Source organism: Enhydra lutris, unplaced genomic scaffold, assembly GCF_002288905.1.
Source record: "Enhydra lutris kenyoni isolate GAN:26980312 unplaced genomic scaffold, ASM228890v2 scaffoldscaffold59, whole genome shotgun sequence".
NCBI lineage: Eukaryota > Metazoa > Chordata > Mammalia > Carnivora > Mustelidae > Enhydra > Enhydra lutris.
In genome coordinates this window covers 6,779,563-6,798,943 of record NW_019154143.1, presented here as the reverse complement: position 1 = coordinate 6,798,943, position 19,381 = coordinate 6,779,563, and the positions used below count along the sequence as shown (strand labels likewise).

General features: G+C 43.1%; 1 protein-coding gene across 1 annotated transcript in view; it reads right to left on the bottom strand.

Annotated features, from left to right (window-relative positions):
* Positions 1 to 11,496: 11,496 nt before the first annotated feature.
* LOC111158493 (transmembrane protein 178A) overlaps positions 11,497 to 19,381 on the bottom strand; it is a 50,761-nt gene continuing 42,876 nt past the window's right edge. Inside the window, exon 4 of the mRNA XM_022520549.1 lies at positions 11,497 to 12,484. Coding sequence (XP_022376257.1) covers positions 12,243 to 12,484 — 242 coding nt within the window. The 3' untranslated portion in view covers positions 11,497 to 12,242. The remainder of the gene's footprint in view (positions 12,485 to 19,381) is intronic.

The window sequence follows — 19,381 nt, the reverse complement described above, 5'->3', positions numbered from 1 at the left end:
AAGAAGACACAAAAAGATGGAAGACCATTCCATGCTCTTGGATCGGAAGAATAAACATTGTTAAAATGTCTATACTGCCTAGAGCAATCTATACTTTTAATGCCATTCTGATCAAAATTCCACTGGTATTTTTCAAAGAGCTGGAGCAAATAATCCTAAAATTTGTATGGAATCAGAAGAGACCCTGAATTGCTAAGGAAATCTTGAAAAACAAAAATAAAACTGGCGGCATCACGTTGCCTGATTTCAAGCTTTACTACAAAGCTGTGATCACCAAGACAGCATGGTACTGGCATAAAAACAGACACATAGACCAGTGGAACAGAGTAGAGAGCAAAGATATGGACCCTCAACTCTATGGTCAAATAATCTTCGACAAAACAGGAAAAAATATACAGTGGAAAAAAGTTTCTTCAATAAATGGTGCTGGGAAAACTGGGCAGCTATATGTAGAAGAATGAAACTCGACTATTCTCTTACACTATACACAAAAATAAACTCGAAATGGATAAAAGACCTCAACCTGAGACAGGAATCCATCACACCTAGGTTTCTAAGCACGCTGGTGTTGTGCGGCCTCTGCGTCAATCTCACGGGAGGGTTTCCGCATAGTTTGCATTTTCCCTTTCGCCATATTTTCCAGGTCTCAATTTTTAATGTTTTAGCTTCAACGATTTTGAACAATACAGTCTTTTTTGCTCTGTTCTGAAGCCTTACTTTCATCTTTCAGAGGAAAAAATACATGAGGGGGTGGACATCTTCGTGTGTATAACCAAGACGAAGCAAATGACAGATAGAAAAATGTGTTTCTTCAGTGACTTGAATGACAGCGTCAGAGATCATCAGAGGCCATGGTTCTAATTATCTTAGTGTATTTCACAGAATTAAATCACAGTTCTGGGTTCTGCTAAAGCATCTTTAATATCAAATGCATAAGGCAATACAGCTTTTTGAGGGTTTTCCAAAATTTGAGGTTATCTTCTAGTTGCAGTATTTTATAGTATTTTCCCCACCTTTGGCACAGGGTGTGGCACATAAGAACGATTAATATTCCTTGAACTAAATTGTAATGGCTCCTGCTGAAGAGGAGGAAATAAATGCTTGTGATTCTGAGGATAGTGAATCAAAGGGACACTCAGAAAGCAAGAGACAGCTGTCAGGGGGACACCTACTTCCTCTATGACCTAGAAAGCTAAGGCTCATCAGGGATTCAAAATATATTAACTTTTGGGATGCCTGGGTGGCTCAGTCAGTTAAGCGCCTGCCTTCGCCTCGGGTCATGATCCCAGGATTCTGGGAGTCCCGGGTGGATCTCCCTGCTCAGAGGGGAGCCCACTTCTCCCTCTGCCTGCCACTCCCCCTGCTTGTGCTCTCTCTCCTGCTTTCTGACAAACTATAAATAAAATCTTTCAAAATATATGTAAGCTTTCAAGAAGAACCACTCACTTGGATATAAGGTAAATGATTGTTCAAAGAGCTATGCAGGAAAGATTTTGTACTAAAATTAGGTGAGATGCAAAATCCTGGTCATTAAGGAATCTCAAGGGAGAATTTTTATGCATGTTATACCAATACTATATCCTACGGTTTTTCCTGGGATCTTCCCATTGAGATGGAGTGTAGCTTTTTCTATTTTCTGATTCTTTCACTCTCTCATCTACTCCTTCATTCACTGAGCTATCAAGCGTTGACGGAGTACTTATTATGTGTCAGGCTTCAGGGATGCTCCTTGGTAGACTGGCCTTGCCTGAAAAACTGCCTTGACAGCAATCGGGAAGGAGGCAGGTCAGGGGCAGTTGGGGGGGCGCCAGCCAGAAGTCTGAGTGTTGGAGAGAAAGAGGATTACCCTTAACCTCTGGAAATGGAAGGATGAAACCACTCTCTGGAAAAGCTCCATGGAGAAAGATGAAGGAAATCCAGGGAAATGTTTGAGTGACAAGCAATGGACTTGGGAATTTTTTTTTTTTAAGATTTTATTTATTTATTTGACAGAGAGAAATCACAAGTAGGCAGAGAGGCAGGCAGAGAGAGAGGAGGAAGCAGGCTCCCCGCTGAGCAGAAAGCCCGATGTGGGGCTCGAACCCAGGACCTGGGATCATGACCTGAGCCGAAGGCAGCGGCTTAACCCACTGAGCCACCCAGGCGCCCCATGGACTTGGGAATTTAAAACAACTGAAAACATGCCTAGGTACAAGAAGAGCTCAGCTTTCTTTGTCTTTCAGTTAAATTCCATGAATTTATTATGTTCGAGAGAGTCACGTGATCTGAAGTATAATTTTGCCATCTGAATGCCATAATCATTTAATATTGTCAGTTTTCATCAAGTTCCTTCAGCAAGTAACATCTTTCTCGGGGGTGTAACAAAGGAGAGCAATTACTCCAGGTCCCCCTCCCTCTTACTCATTATTTCTACCACTTCATGGTCATGCTTCCGACACCCATTTGTGACTCTGCCCCAGATACCTCCATGCTATTAGAGATTGAACTCATCTTGGAAGAGGGTATATTAACGATGTGGTCTGCCTGTATGCCCCAAATGCCCAGCACCAGCCTCTCGATATTGACATGGAAACCAAGGAAAATTAATTCACTGAGCCAGAAGTTTTTTGCTTTTATTTGTGTTTAAGTTGGATTATACCATTCTTCTGCTCAAAAGCCTCCAATGACTTTTCATTTGACCTGGTGCCCCGAGATGCCCTCTAACCTCCTCTCTAACCCTGCCTCTTGCATTCTGCCCTCCTTACTGACTGAATATGCAAAGCTTTGTCCCATTTCAGGCCTTTGCACTTCCTGTCCACTCTCTAGGGACATTTCCTCCCATACCTGCATTAGTCAGGATCTCTGCTCCAATGCCCGCCTATCAGCAAGGCCATCCCTGGCTTCCTTGTCGCAACAAGCCACCACCTCACCAGCTCCATTTCTCTTCATAGCACTTCCCTCCAGCACAGAAGACGTGTCTGCTTGCTGTCTGTCTCTCCAGCTCCTGAAGGGAATGGCTTTGTTGATCTCACTGATGATCCCCTACACCGAAGTCAGTCTCTGGCACATACCAGTCCCTCAGTATAGATCTGAGAAACAGATGACCACATGCAGGTTACTTTTTGAGGTCGTCTGCCAACCAAGTGAACTAAGCCAGAAAGTTCCAGGATGCTGGACCCAGCTCCCCTTTGCTTCCCTCAAATCCGTGCATTCCAATGTCATGAAGGAAAAAAAGAAAAAATGTTGACTGTTATATCCCGAAGGAAGATTTTTTTTTTTCCCTTTTTTTCCTTCCTGACATGGGGATGTATAGAATCATGCAACACAGAACCAGCTGCTCGGTCGTTCCTAGGTAAAAGCTTGACATTTTCTGTGACACCCTTCTTGATTATGTAGGCGTATCACAGACCCACAGGCCGATTGCTTTAAAAATGATGAAATTACACTAACTTCCATCTTAACCCATTGCATTCTTCACTCATCTGGCTCCCTGAAGTAGAGCTGGTATTTTGGACAAGGGCCAAGGGAAGAGGGTGTCCACATGTCTTGCTTGGTGTGGTTCCACGTGGCTCCACGTGGCTCCACGTGGCTCTCATGGCTCTGCCCTTCAACCCACCTCACCCGCCTCCCACATTCTTCCCTCATGTTGCTCCAATTCTCTTGGAAACCATTCCCCACTCCCGTGAACCCTCTTTAAACTGTTACTTTATTTGGAAAACCCTTTGTTTAAGAACCAGCTCAGCCTTTGGATCAATACTGCATTAATCACTTGCGTTATGTCCCCCAGATTACCTTTCACAGTTGGTTTAATTTCAATTCCCAAGTCCATTTTATTTGAGAAACATGTTGGCATGATAGTAATTTACCATAGTCACCGTAGAGGCATATAAAGCAGAGACTAGTGCTTCATCGACGTGTTTGTGGGAACACAGATCCTTAGACATGTGGGCCTCAAAACCTACAGATCTCACTTTCTGGGGACTTAGACACCTTGCCAGAGACTGGCGGAGAGACCTTAGGTTCAGGCTCAAAGTCTATTTCCTCTACTGTCGACAGGGATGACAGCCAGAGCTTCCACATTCCTCCCAAGGCTGTCCTGACATTTTGTTTTGAAGTCGCTGCACAGGGACCAACCTCTCAAAGAGAAGCAGAACATGAAGTGCTCTCCTTGATGTGTACTAAGAAGCTGGGAAGATACCCTTCTATTGACACAGCATCGGATAGCTTCATTGCATTGTTGGTGTCATCTACACGCTGTGCTTTTAAAATCAGTTCACGTTACAAAGGATGAGTTCACGTTCAACTTGGAAAAGAATAGAAAAGTTTGCAGAGGCGTTGAAAGTATTTCATGGGCGTGTTACACGTGTGGCCTTGCCTGTGTCCCTGGAAAGCCCATCAGCTCCTGAATGTCTCCAGAGGCCCAGTTGAGATGATTGACTTTCAGGAGCTCACAGCTAGAGTCATGAAACAAGGACTAGAAGTCTTGAGTCTCGGAGTTCCTAGCCTGTCTCTAAACACAAGACTAGCTAGCCTTCTTTTTGGAGTAATTGCTTTCATTGAATAATTTTCAAAAAGCCACCAGGGATGCTTTCACAGGACAAAGTAAGGAGGATCTACCCCACTTAAATATTAATCTTTGAGCAGCCCTGGTGACATGGGAATTTCTCAGAATGTTCTGAGGGGGCAGTGCCAGGAAGGTAATTAAAATTGCTGTCATACCTTTAGGCTACCGCCAAAGACAGGGGCTCCTGAAGGTCAATCAGTAAAGAGAGGTTCTATGCTTATAAAAATAGGTCTGGCATTCTTTACAGAATTACAAAGGGCAGTATGTGCTCTGGTTTAGAAATGCAGCTCATTGATTGAAAACTGCAGAGCGGGTGTGCCCGGCTGGCTCAGTCGGAAAAGTGTGTGACAGTTGATCTCAGGGTTGTGAGTTCAAGCTCTGTGTTGGATGGAGAGATTTCTAAAAAAAGGAGTAAATAAACTTAAAAAACTGCAGAGCAGTAACTTCCAAGTGGAACCACGAAAACCATGGGGGAATGTTAACCTAGATGTATAAAAATATGGGGGGGAAAGCTCAGATATGGTTAGAGAGGCACAATTAGTGTATGTGTTGGGTGTTGGGCACGATGAGAATGCTGTGCGGGAAAGTGGAAGGAATCACGACTTGAGAGTAAAAAGGCCAGAATCTAAACCTTAGCTCCACCACTTAGTATCTTAGGGGAAGGTTATTTAACCTCTATGAGCCCTAGTTTCTCCATCCATAAAGTAGAGGCACTAACAATAAGACAGAGTTCATAAAGAAGATGGCCCGTCACTAAGGAAATGCTGACTCATCCCTACACTTAGCATCTCATCAATGCCAAGAGACAGGACTGGAAAGGATTCTGAGAGTCAGAGCTGTCTTTTCCACTTCTTATTTATATCTAACATTTAGAAGAATGTAGGAACCCTCTGAACCGAAGGGAATGGGACTCCAGCACCATTCTTTTGGAATCAAGTGCTTGAAAAGCAGAGTTGGTTTTTTGAGCACCAATAGAGTCCAGAAGTAATACAAGCTTTGGGAGAAATGAGAAAACCACAACAATCTTTGCAGTTTTCTGGGTTCCTTTTGTGCTCTTATAAGCTTAACAGTGTCAACCGATGTGATGTTTTCCATGTGGTGAATGAGTTTGAAGCCCGCCAAAGCCACCGCTGAGTGAAGTTCAGTTCAGGCAAGTTTCTAAAGGGTTTATGTGTTCCTCACAGCCAACTTGACTCACAGGCAAAGCCACAAGGATACAAATAAAAGGTGTTCTATGATTCAAGAACTAAACACCCCCATCTTGACATCTGGCTGTGATTGTGAGGTACCTATTATGTTCTGGGAAGGTAGTCAAAGGAGTCCCAGGCCCTTCTTGTCCAGATAGAGTGGATTCTCCGTGAACCTGTTCCAGCAAGCTTTCAATGTACTTTCCAGAATTCCCAGAGGATGTCACTGCACATTTATGCCACTATTGAGGGAATTTACCCATAAGGTCCTGTATAGATTGAGGACATGTCTTAAGAATTTGAGGCTACAGTTCATCCATCCTCACAACCCACACTCAAGGCAGTGATGTCATCAAGGTCTTGGTCATCCAAAATGACCAGATCACAGGGCAGTGGTCTGTGCATCTTGTGAATGTTGGCAATGGCAGCCTTAACACATGACAGGAAGCATGGCCAATAGTCTATCAGGTATGATGTGAGCTGAGGAAGCTAGTGGGTGACATCTGTCTCTTCCATTAACTCACAATCACTACATGCATTCCCCTGTGGCTGGATTGGAATCTTTGCAGTCACCATTAATTGACAAAATTCACACTCAAACTGAGCAGTGCAGCTGGCATAGACAGCTTCTGGAGAACAACTAGAAATTAAAGAGGATGAAGCTGGCAGTTGGATCAGTTAAGGAAAAGGTACGCTGAGGTCACTGGACCATATTCTTACCTAAAGCTTTTCGGTCCTGGGCTCTATTCAGTTAAGGATAACCGCCATCTTGTGTGACACTGGGTTTACCATGACACTTAGTATCTTCCCCCCATTTCCAAGTCCTACCCTCCCTTTTGTTTTGGTTGGGTTTTTTTTTTTAAGATTTTCTTTTTTTATTTGAGAGAGAGAGAGAGAAGGCACAAACAGGGGAAGTGGGAGAGAGAGAAGCAGACTCCCCACTGAGCAGGGAGGCCAATGCTGGGCTTGATCCCATCCGGGATCACGACCCAAGCCTAGGGCAGACACTCAACCGACTGAGCCATCCAGGCACCCCCCCTTATCCCCCTTTGATACAAGAATCCCTTGGTAAATGACCTAACTCTGAAAACTGCTTAGTCGCCATCCTTGATAATGTCTTTTTCTTTCCCCTCTCCATTCCCTTTACCAGCAGATCCTGTCAACTCCATCTCTGAAATATATTCACCCTCTTGTCTCCATCTTCATGGCCACCTTTGGGTCCAGATCACCACTGTGTCTCTTGGATTCCTGCCATACTCTTCTCTTCAACTGTCTCCTCCACCTCCATCGGCTTCTTCCAATCCATCTTCCATCCAGCAGCAATACTCACATTTTAAAATGACAGTCAACATCACATCCCTGTGATGTGATTAAACTCTCATTGCCTTAAACTCTCATTGCCTTCTACAGCCAGAGTAAAACCCAGCCTCCTCAGGACGGCCAACACAGCTCTGCCCTATCTCTACAATCTCACCAGCTCCACTGCCCCCTTGTTCTCGCCTTTCTAGCGCCCTGGTCTCTCTGCTCCTGTCCACAGGGAGGCCCAAGCACTGCCCAGGACAGCAGACAGCAGCAGTATTTTACCATACATGCTGATGGGGAAAAAGAACAGGAAATAGGAACAGAAAAGTATCTTATAGCCAACCAATTTGTTTTCCTTTTATGGAAGCTACAAGAAGATACATGCTAATACGTTTTAGAATAAGTAGAAATCCTGCTTCGAAGATTAGCAAAATACAGGTTGCATATGGGCAAAGAGTATATTGATAGGTAAGTTCCCACTGTGATGGGGTGCCCTGAGCCTCTTCTAGCATTTGTGGTTGTCCTACAGCAAGAAGAATTTCCTCTCCTTCCAATCCAAGGATAGGGTCCTGGAGAAACTCAACTAATACAATTTAAAAAGGGCTCTTGGTCAGTATAGCTGTTTGCATTCAAAGGAAGTCACGTTTGAAGCATTTCTTTCAGAATTCCAATTAGAGATTTAAAACATACCTGCACATAAATGGGAAAGCTTTAAATGGAGGTGTAGAACCATATTGAGGTTACTAACTTAATACTGTTTGAGCCATCAAATAAATGTTCCATAGTACTTAGTTCATAACACATTTCAAGTTATGTCTGGGCTAGTTTGGGTTAATAGTCCCTTTAATTATTCTAATGAGGCTTACTTGCTTGCCAAGCTATAGTCTCATTCCATTTAACCTATTATACTACCATATATTTTTTGATGGGCTCCCTACAATTGGTGCTAAGGGAGTCACTTCTATCCAGGGAAGAAGAAAGTTTATCTTTGCGATCTGAATTCATGCATTTATTCGGCAAAGATTTATGAGCACCGACTGTGTTCCTAGGCAGAGCGCTGGCAACACAACACAAACAAGACACAGTTTATACCCAGGTAGGGGTAAACAAGTGATTACTATGCAGAGTGTAACGAGCGACAGGCAGGCTTCAGGAGGGTTGTATGGAAGCTGACACACAAGGAAAAGTCAGCCCGAGCCTGGCAGAGTGGGAGTGGGAGTCCCCAGCAGCGGAAACAGCCTGAGCAAGGACAGAGCCAGTGACCTTCCCTGGGTAGCTCACCTTGACCTTGTGGCCTTCTGAGTCTCTAGGATCCTAGATTCATCTTCATCTTTAGCCCAGATAACCTTGAAAGTCCAAGAACCTGGGTTCCTTAGCTCAGGTAATTGAGGTCTACCTGGGCAGTCCACCTTGAGTTGTTCTCAGGTTTAAATTTCAAATGGGAAATCTTTGAGAGGCTACTCCCCTGCAAGTAATAATGTTACTTTTTGTGTTACTGAGGATAGATTCAGTTAAGAATGATATGAAGTGAAATGCACAGCCAATGAAAGTATAATTCAAAAGAAACTTATTTTAGTAACTGTATTGAATCACTTTAATCCTGGACTTAGGAAATAATTTGGGGCTTAAAAGGGTGACTTTAATTTTTACTTGTACTTTACTGCATTTTACTAGAGTTTTACTTGTACTTTATTGCATTTTACTACCAGGGTATAAACTGTGTCTTGTTTGTGTTTTGTTTCCAGAAACTTTGTTCGCTTTCATTGATGTTTCCTAAGGGCCCAGAATAGTGCTCGGCCCCTAGTAGGCACTCAATAAATATTTCTTGAAAGATATAGTGACTTTCATGGAGAAATTATATTCTCTGTAAGTTTCCTACATCATGGACTATAAAGGGTCCATGTACTCCAGTGAGAGGGGTTAGGGTTCCCTCAGAGTGAGTTACAATTGTTCTAACATTGCCAGTAAACCAAGGACGACATTGTTAAAAGGAGGGGGCTGTGGGGCTTCTGATGATCTAATCCAGGTTTTGGATAAAGCTCTCTTTTTTGGTGTACGTTGTCTATCGATGGCAGATGGACATGACTCTTAGTCTACAATCCCAAGTGTTCTGTAAATACACTTCCCAGCCTTATCTTGCAGGACTGGGAGGAAATTGGTCCTCACTCATTGTTGGGGATATTCACGCACAGTTGTGCCAATATCCTTGAGCCTTCCAAGGGTCAGACTGGCTACCAGTGAGAAGGCCATTGTTCCAAGGGCTTTAGTTTCCCTGGACGCCCCACACAGACATCCTCTCTGTGGTCCTGATGCCTTTAAGGGAGTGTGTGGCCCAGCTAATCACATGGTTGCCATGAATTTCTCTTTCAGCCTCTGGGATGCCCCTGAGTGCTTGAAGTCCCCAACCTCAGTCCTGAGCCTGTCCTCCCCTCTAGATCCCCTGCATTTCTCAATCTCAACCACTTCTGCTTTCTGCCTTGCAGAAAAATCTCCGAGGCAAAGAAATACAGTCTGGGCACAGCATGCATGTAGAAGTGGGACAGAGAGAACTTAAGAAGAACAAACAGATTGTCTCAATAAATTATTCTGCTCCGTGCAGTAGTGAGCGTCCGTTTCCATCATCCTTCATTCATAAGCCAGTGAAGAAAACACCTCCTGGAGAAGCCCATGGGTGGGGACACAATACCTGACTTTGGCAACATTTGCTCACTCTTCCATGACAGTAAATAGAAAGCAAGGAACGTTGGGCCCAGCACTCCTTGCTCTGAGCTCACTTTGGCTGGAAGGCAAGGAGGCTGTTTTTGCCAGCCCAAGTTTGAATGTAACTGAACTCCCCTGGCTTCTGGGCACCTTTCTGGTGTGTGAACCCTTCAACCTTCTGTCACTCCGAGGCTTTCTTCCATTCTCACCTCAAATCCCTAGGAAGCTTCTCAGAAACTTCAAAAGTCACTCACTCAGACACTGCTTTGGTGGTTGGAATATAAATGAAGAGTCTTGACATTCTCTATGGGGATCTTTAAAGAAGACTTCAAAGAAACAGCTCTCCTGCTTTGAGAATTTCTCACATAAGTAATAAATGAAAATAATTCCCCTTTCTATGTCTCTGATCTCACTCTGAGGGATGGGTTTATTAAACAGGCCTGAGAGATTGCTAAGGAGTCTCTCCACGGGTCTCAGGAGCTTTTGTGGTCACCGGACTCACTGAACCTCTCTGAAAAGGCTCACGTGACAATATGTGGACACTGTCATTTGCAGTTCAGGCTTTATTTGTGGGGGAGGGGCGCAGGAAGGGGTGGATTTCACTATTGTTCCCCTTTCTCAAGTTCCAAATCAGTTTTTATAATAAAGGAAAAGTGCATCTTTCACAAAATTAAAATCTGAAACAATGTCTTACTTCTGGATGTGGCATCACATCCACCACGTGTGGAGGGAACAGGACAATGTTGGAATTAAAAGAAAAATCTGGGGGTCACCTGGGTGGCTCAGTGGGTTGAGCCCTCTCTGCCTTCGGCTCAAGTCATGATCCCAGAGTCCTGGGATGGAGCCCCGCATGGGCTCTCTGCTCAGCAGGGAGCCTGCTTATTCCTCTCTCTCTGCCTGCCTCTCTGCCTACTTGTGATATCCGTCTGTCAAATAAATAAATCAAAATCTTAAAAAAAAAAAAAAAAAGGAAAAGCTGGGAAGTTAGCTGGTGCCAACCTGTCTATCTAAAGATAAGGGGACACAATGGAAGGATTTTAACTTTTGTCCTATACCCTGCCATGGGGAAAGGATTGAGAAAAAATGAAGCAAACATCCTGAGGCTGATCCTCGGCTTCCTTATCACGAAAATGGAATCATTGTACCTATCTCACAGAGCTTTCCAGAAGGTTAAATGAAATCATACCTGGAAAAACAAAACAAAACAAAACATAGCCCATTACTGGCACACATGAAGTGCTAAATAAATGTTAACGGCGGAGGATACTACTGCGGCTCTGGCCCAGAACAGTGGCTCCCAGTCCCAGCTGCACATCTGAACTTTCTGGGATGTTGTTCCAAAAATACTCACTCCTGGGTCCAGCTGCAGACATTCCCAGTCAATTGGCCTGAGGAGGGGCCCAGTTCAGGTGTGGTTGAGGAATTCACTAGGTGATTCTCAATGTGCAGCCAAAATGGAAACCCACTGCCCCAGGAGATCCAAGGACAAAGGAGAAACTATGTATCCTTAGCACTAGCCCATTACCAAGCAGGTGGTAAAAGGAAGAGCAAGAAGAAAACTTAGAACACCAAGGTAAGGTTTTCAAAGAAGTTTGAAAATGACATCTTTTGTCAACAGCAGGTTAGTGACCCACCTAGTTGAAATGAAGCAATTAGTAAGACTTCATAAGAGTCTTAGTAAAACAAGAGAGTGTCCCTCTGTCCACATGGCTGAGACCCATCCGTCCACCACTGAAAGAAGACACACCCAGGTTAACAAGAGGGCAGCCATTTAATGCAGAAATCCAGTTAACAGAAAGAGACAGAGGTTAAACAACAGGTAAAACATCGAACAATACTGCATAGTGTCACAGATTAGCTCTTACGCGGTTGGTCTGTCTCCCTTAGGACCCGGATTCCAGTACAAAGACAGAGAAGAGACGCCAGTTGAAAATAAATAAATAAATAAATAAATAAGGCAACAGAAGGGGAATCTTCTTGTTGACAAAGAACATCCACGAATAATGCACGAATATTTGGTGCTGACACAACAAGACACCCTCAGGACAAGTTCCAAAGATACCGCATTAAAACTGAACAAGCGTCATACGATGACAAGAAAATTATACTTGCTTTGTTATGAATCCTTTAGCAAATAGAAATGACTCTCAGGTAATTGTTATATACAAACTTTCTGAAATAAATGGCAATCATACAAATTTTTTTTTCCATTGCAATTTCCTCTGTTTTCTAAACCTAGAAATGTTCCATGGCACCGCTCCCTCCGTCTCACAGTCAAAGCATAGATAGTCATTAAAGCACTTGAATCCACAGTAGTCTTGTCCGTAGAAAGGTATGGAGGTTTTGCATGATTTTTTCTATCAGTCATCCAGAAAGGGCTGGCAGGCAACAGGTTGGAATGTAAAAAGACCGTTTTGTGCTTGGGATCCGACTTGAACTCCACTCCGTTCCTCTCAGGAGCCGTCTGCATCGTGGATGGGCCACTGAGCAGGGAACTCAAGTGTGGACAGTCATACCGTGGAGTCCCTGCCAGACTTTAGATGTGCAATCTTGGTCCGGCTAATAAACGGATAAGCAATACAGAGACCTCCAGCTGCCACAATAAAGCCTAAACTACACCAGGCACAAAAGATAGACCAGCTGTAGCCATGTTCCACATCATCAGGCAGGCTATAAATTAGCTTTGGGAGCCGGTTCAAATCATAGGAGATGCTGGCAGCATACGTGCAGAGGGAAATGGTGCAAAATATCCCTATAAATAATGCAAAGAGAACAGAATGATTGGTTACAGTGTTGCCTGCTACAAGGCACATGCCAGACAGGCCTTTGTGAAAACCAGGTCAACTGATGAGGTGGTCACTCCAAATTAGTAAAGAAGCTATAATGCTCACGCTGGAATTAACTTGAATTCGCTCAATAAACATTGGCAAAACCTTTATGCGCCAGACTGTACGCTAGGTATGGGAGGTGTACAAGTAAAGAACACAGGAGCATATTCTGATAACTTGAATTATTCAGGATTATCTTGCTTGGATGGTGATGTATATTTGAATTTATTTTTGGGTTTTGTTCTTAAAGCTATGAAATAAAGGTTCTATCTTTAAGGAAAAGATCTTCTAGAATCACTCACATCTAAGATAAAACAGTCTTCTTTTCCCCTTGTCCTATACCTGATCTGACACATTTTTATATAGTTGCAAGCATCATATAATGTCTGTTTTCCTTTTCAGCTACCATTATCATTAGTATTTGTCATGGTCCCTATAAATAATATTTTAAATGTGTTTCTCATGTGCTAAATTATGTTTTAAGGTTCAGAGCATGACACATGTTAAGGCCTCAACATATCATTGTATTTTTCAATGAATGAATAAAAGCTTTTGTTTTTTTCTTATTCATTATTTATTTGTTTGAGAGAGAGCACAAAAGGTGGGGAGGGGGAGGAGGAGAAGCAGGCTCCCCATTGAGCAGGGAGCCGATGTGGGGCTCTGTCCCAGGAACCCAAGATCATGACCCTCACTGGAAGAAGACGCTTAACCGACTGAGCCACTCAGGTGCCCCAAATAAAAGCTTTTAAATGATACAAATTAAATCCAGGATGTTGGGATTGAGGTAAAATAGCTGAGTAAGGAGAACACATACTTCAACCATTCAGAATATAGGAGATAATTTGGGTGACATAAAGAAAGCGGACCGATTTACTTTTTTGTACCAACACATGTATGTATAATTATCTGTCCTTCCAGAACACTAAAATCAGAACTCTGATAAAAATTTCCCAAACACAGTATTTTTAGTATTTAAGTGACGCTCCAAGGATTTAGATGCTTCTGTTCCACCACAGTGGACCCCTATGGATGCTCCTTTGGGATGGCCAGGGGATCAGAATGAGGCTTTTGCCAGAGATGGGTCACGAAAGCAGAAATGAACACCTAGTGAAGTATTGGAGTATCCAGTTTGTTCCAAATCCTGTGCCTCTCTTCTTCATACTTTGGTTTATCCCACATACAATGGAGGTTGCATCTATTGGCTGGAAATTGCTTTGGGGATATATTGAGCATTTCTGTAGGTGACAGAGACAGATTTGGGGACTCAAAAGAGAAGGCCAGAAGTAACAGATTTCCCTTGATCCTTTTGATAGAGCTCTGGGGATCAGAAACACTAGCAGAAAAGCAAACTCAGAGAAGGCAGCAATAAGGGAGGAAATAAAAACGACCTTAATGCCATTTTTAAGTGTCAGAATTCTGCTTGCTCTCAAATCACATAAAGGCACATTGCTTGAACCCTTTACCAAATGTGCGTTCAGAAAAGAAATGTTTCAAATTAAAAGGACACTCGATCTGCAATAATTCGATATTTCCTACCCTTTGTCTAATTCTGTTTTTAAAATCTAAAGGGATTTTATTTTCCCAAAAAGGATAAAAATCTTATCTTGTGACTTCCTGCTCTAGATTATTATGGCAAACGTATCACTTTGAGTTCTCCAAAGATCATGATGGAAATAATTCTTTCATAAAGGAATGGACTCATCAAAAAATAATACTCCTCTGCTTTTTTCAAACCTTGTGAAGAGCAAATGTTCCTACATTTACATCAATGTTTTCACTGGCACCACAACAAAGAAAATGTTCGTATATAATAAGGTCTTTCTAAGGAATGCTGGTAATAGAACAATAAGGCAGTTAGAAAAAATTGATCTCTGGAGTATCAACAGGTAAAATATAATAATAGAACAATGACCCAATCACAGGAAAACAACTCTGTTTTGCATTCAACTGTCTGCACAGAGCTGAATGCCTAAAAGCAAGGCTTTTTACGAGTAATGTAGTTTTAATGACCTCTGAAAACTTGAGTTCAAACTAAGATTTTAAGCATCCTTTGATGTCCAAATGCACTAAGCTGAGAGGCAGGAAATGTGTATTTTGGTCCCCAGATCTGCTCCTAATCACTGTGTGACCTTGAAATTACCTAACCTGAGTCTTAGTTTCTTCACCCAGGGGAAAAAAAAAAAAATGGGGGACTTGGTTACTGAAAACCCTTACTGTGTCAAATTCTTGTGATTCTGTTATTCCAAAATAAGGCATGGAGCAAGAACATTCCCCCACCCAAACCCCACCAAAAAGAAGAAGAAAGCTGTGTATATACTATACATGCTCCCTTTGATTTTATACTAAACATTAATTTCGTTAGCCCCTCTCCCCTTCCAGCTCCACAAAGGTGTTTTTGGTGAAATGAATTTCAGCGCAACACCACCAGTTCACACAGAATAGAAAAAGATTATAAGAAATAAGCTAACCTGAGGACTTAACCAAAAGGATGATTTTCTCTGCCCTCAGTGTCACGAATGATTGTGCCTTCCATCTGTGGACCTCATGGACACTGAGCTTGATGTCACTGATAGAAATTTCTGTCTCTGACAGAGCTGCTGAAACTCCCTAAAGCTAATCAGCCGCCCACCGTGAGCAAGAGTTGGGCACTTGATGTCATGCTTTTTGCTATTGACCTCACCCTTAGAGCCATCTTGCCTTGCAAACCTCATTGCTCCTTTTTCTTACTTGTATCACTTCTCTCTGTTTATTTTATGGTGATATGTAAGCATGTCTGTGCCACTTAAATTCTTTTTGGAAGAGGGCACTTGTCAAATCTTGACAAAAACCTGCCTTATTTTCTGTTGTCTTTATGCGCTCTGCTTCAGGTCGGTGGGGAGGGTTACCATGAACCCACAAACATGCCCCCATCCGCCCACCCCCTTCCCACAGACTCTGTCATGGGGGTGCCGTTTGGTGACGTTATTAATTCTTCCAAGACACTTTTGAAGTTGTTCTGAGAAAGAGGAAAGCAAGGAGTCACAAAAAAGCATATGCAAGAGTTCCTCTGTGGGGGCGCCTGGGTGGCTCAGTGAGTTAGGCCGCTGCCTTCGGCTCGGGTCATGATCTCAGGGTCCTGGGATCGAAATCTCTGCTCGGCAGGGAGCCTGCTTCCCTCTCTCTCTCTCTCTCTCTCCCTGCCTCTCTGTCTACTTGTGATCTCTCTCTGTCAAATAAATAAATAAAATCTTAAAAAAAAAAAAAAAAAGAGTTCCTCTGTGTTAGACCCTCACGTCTCAGAGTCGGCACACAGAGAGACGCCACAGCTGTTATTTGTGGGATGGGCAGGCCTGTTTCCGATTATTACCAGAAAACATACTGAGAGGAGAGAAAGCATTGTTTCCAACTTGCCCAACAAGATTTTGTAAAAGAGGATATTTAAAAAGGGGGGGGTGATCCTCACTTCAAAGATACCAAGTGTAACTCAAATGAAGAAAACGTCTTTGTTGTAGCTGGATTCTTAGTCTTAGGTCAATGCTGATACTGAGGAATTCTCTCTCTCTCTCTTTTTTAAGATTATTTATTTATTTATTTATTTATTCATGAGAGACAGAGAGGCAGAGTCAGATGGAGAAGCAGATTCCCCACTGAGCGGGTAGCCCAATGTGGGACTTGATCCCAGGACCCTGGGATCATGACCTGAGCCGAAGGCACAAAGGCAGATGCTTAACCAACTGAGCCACCAGGCACCCTCCTTTTTTTTTTTTTTTTTTTAAGATTTTATTTATTTGACAGAGAGAGATCACAAGTAGGCAGAGAGAGAGAGAGAAAGAGGGAGGAGGTAGCAGGCTCCCCGCCCAGCAGAGAGCCCGATGCGGGACTCGATCCCAGGACCCTGAGATCATGACCTGAGCCGAAGGCAGAGACTTAACCCACTGAGCCACCCAGGCAGCCCTCCTTTTTTTTTTTTTTTTTTTAATTAAAAAAAAATTTTTTTTTAATATACTGTGGAATTCTATTTTAGCTCTATATGCACATCTCCCAGTGCTTCTGTGTTTGCTTGGGCTGCCGTCACAAAGCATCAGAACTTTAGGTGGCTGAAACAACAGAAATTTTCTCACGGTTCTGGAGGCAAGAAGTCTGAGATCAAGCTATCAGCAGGGCTGGTTTCTTCCAAGGCCTTTCTCCTTGGCTTGTAGATGGTGGTCTTCTAGTTCTCTTTCTAATGTTTTCCCTCCTTAACTGTGTCCAAATGGACTCTTCTTTTAAGGACACTGGTCATTTTATAGGATTAGGGCCCACCCTAATGATCTCATTGTACCTTAATCACCTCTTTAAAGACCCTGTCTCCAAAGACAGTCACATTGTGAGGTACTGCCGGTTTAAACTTCAAGCCGAGGCGGGGCGCCTGGGTGGCTCAGTAGGTTAAAGCCTCTGCCTTCGGCTTGGGTCATGATATCAGCGTCCTGGGATGGAGCCCCGCATCGGGCTCTCTACTCAGCGGGGAGCCTGCTTCCTCCTCTCTCTCTCCCTGCCTCTCTGCCTACTTGTAGATCTCTGTCTGTCAAATAAATAAATAAAATCTTTTAAAAAAATTAAAAAAAAAAAAAACTTCAAGCCTAGGGATTTGGGGAGGGACACAACTCAACCCATAACATCCTATGCGTGTGCAATCAATGTAGGAAGTATATTTCTATTTCTTTTATGGGTCTTAGCAAGACTTTACTATTTTTAAATGTTAATCAGTGATTCTGCAATTAGTTATCAAGCATCTACTACATCCCACCCTGGGTCTGATCATCTTAGAGGTGGTTTAATGAGTCCTCGTTGATCACAGCTGTGATTGGTTTGATGTGGATGTGATCAGGAACCCCAGGTGCTCTTTCCAGTCCACTTTCCAGCATGCATCTCAGGGCAAGATAAAAGACACCCCCTGGACTAAAGTTCCACATGGATCCTAGTAGTGCTGAGCACAGGGAGTCAACAAAACCAGCCAAACAAAACTGAGTTCTATAACACATTGAGTTCTACCGACCTCAGGACCGGGGCATCCCAAGTTACCCCCGTAAGACTTACCCAGGGGGCACCTTAGCGCAGATAATGCCACATGTTTGTCGTTAGCAATCCAGTTCATGCAAGGTATGCAGCGGGAGTACAAAAAGATAAATAAGGTACCACCCCTGCACTCAAAAAGTTCAAAATCTAACGGTCCTTCATAAAGATCCATGAGGAGAGAGGTCACCTCTCCTCCATTCTTCTCCTAGGCTCTCCTTCCCTTCCGCTCACTCCCTGACCAGCCAGGAGTCTCCTGCAGGCCCCTGCAGCCAGCACTGATACTCTTTGGCCCAGCCTGAATCCCAGGCTGGGTCATGGTTATTGCCGGTAGCATCTTCAAGAGTGAAGAGTTACTGGTTCTGAAAAGCCCGGGATGCAACTACTTTTCTTATAATGTATTAAAAAGCTTTCCACCAATATTCTTAATTAGAAGATACAAGGATGTTGCAGAATTACAGGGTTGGAAGGGATTTTTTCGGATCAGAATGGAAGTAAATTTATGCAACCATCCCAGAGCATCAACCCAATTTCCTTCCCTGAACTCGTTAAGGTGCCTGTGGCCAGCTGGCAAGCTGTAATTAGGGTAACTGGGCCCCCTCTTCTGACCATCCTCCTTTGATGTGCTTAACAATGTGAAAGGAGTGGGAGCTGCTTCACCCCAGTTAGCCTGCTTGATAAATAACACAACTACAACACCCAAAGGCATAAACATTGATTTTTTTTTTTTTTCCCAGTCCTTCAAAAGATGGCCTGCCCATCATCCTGGTCTCTTTGCTCTTCCAGCAAAAATGCCTCATGCTACTTTCACACAGATTGCTCGAAAAGCCATTCCTAAGTTGTCTTTCCTAAATGAATGGGCAAGAAACAGACAACACTTTAAGAAGTAAAATAGAGGAGCGCCTGGGTGGCTCAGTGGGTTAAAGCCTCTGCCTTCGGCTCAGGTCATGATCCCAGGGTCCTGGGATCGAGCCCCACATCGGGCTCTCTGCTCAGCAGGGAGCCTGCTTCCTCCTCTCTCTCTGCCTGTCTCGCTGCCTACCTGTGATCTCTATCTGTCAAATAAATAAATAAAATCTTAAAAAAAAAAAGAAAAAAAAAAGAAGTAAAATAGAAGATCCACAATGCACAATTACTAAAAAAAAAAAAAAAAAAAAAAAAAAATCCCATCTTCCCCTGGAAGATCTCAGCAATCTTATTTAATGCAAACCCTGACCTGGTGTGACATGAGGCTATTTATAGTCCTTATTGATCCTGCTTCGTGTGAATATTCATATGTTTTGCTGCAGAAATGTTAATGGATTTATTTTAGGCCATGCTGAGTGTGTTAGATAATATAAGATCTATGCACCATATTTACCTTTCTAAAATAAAACTTAAAAATCCTGAATTCCAAAACACATCTGGCTCCCAATGTTTCAACTCAGGCACTAAGGTCCTGTGGTTTTAGGTCATAATCAATGGATAACCTAGATAATTCTATATACCTACTATAGTGGCTTTTTGGTTTTTTAGTTTTGTTTTTTGTTTCTTTTTGGCTTTTTGGTTTTGTTTTGTTTTGTTTTTTTATGTGTTGAAGCAAAAGAAGGGATAACCGACCATGGCTGTTGACTGTCCTGAGCTTTCTTGGGCAGCCTGGGCCCTGTCACCTTTCTGTCTGCTGTCACAGTACTCAACGGACAGCCCTGCCTGGGCAGGGGAATGGATCCAGTGGAGAGTGAGGACCCCATGAAGGGAGGCCCAAGCTATAACTAATTTTTGAGATTCCCAGTGTTTTAAAAGATAATAAA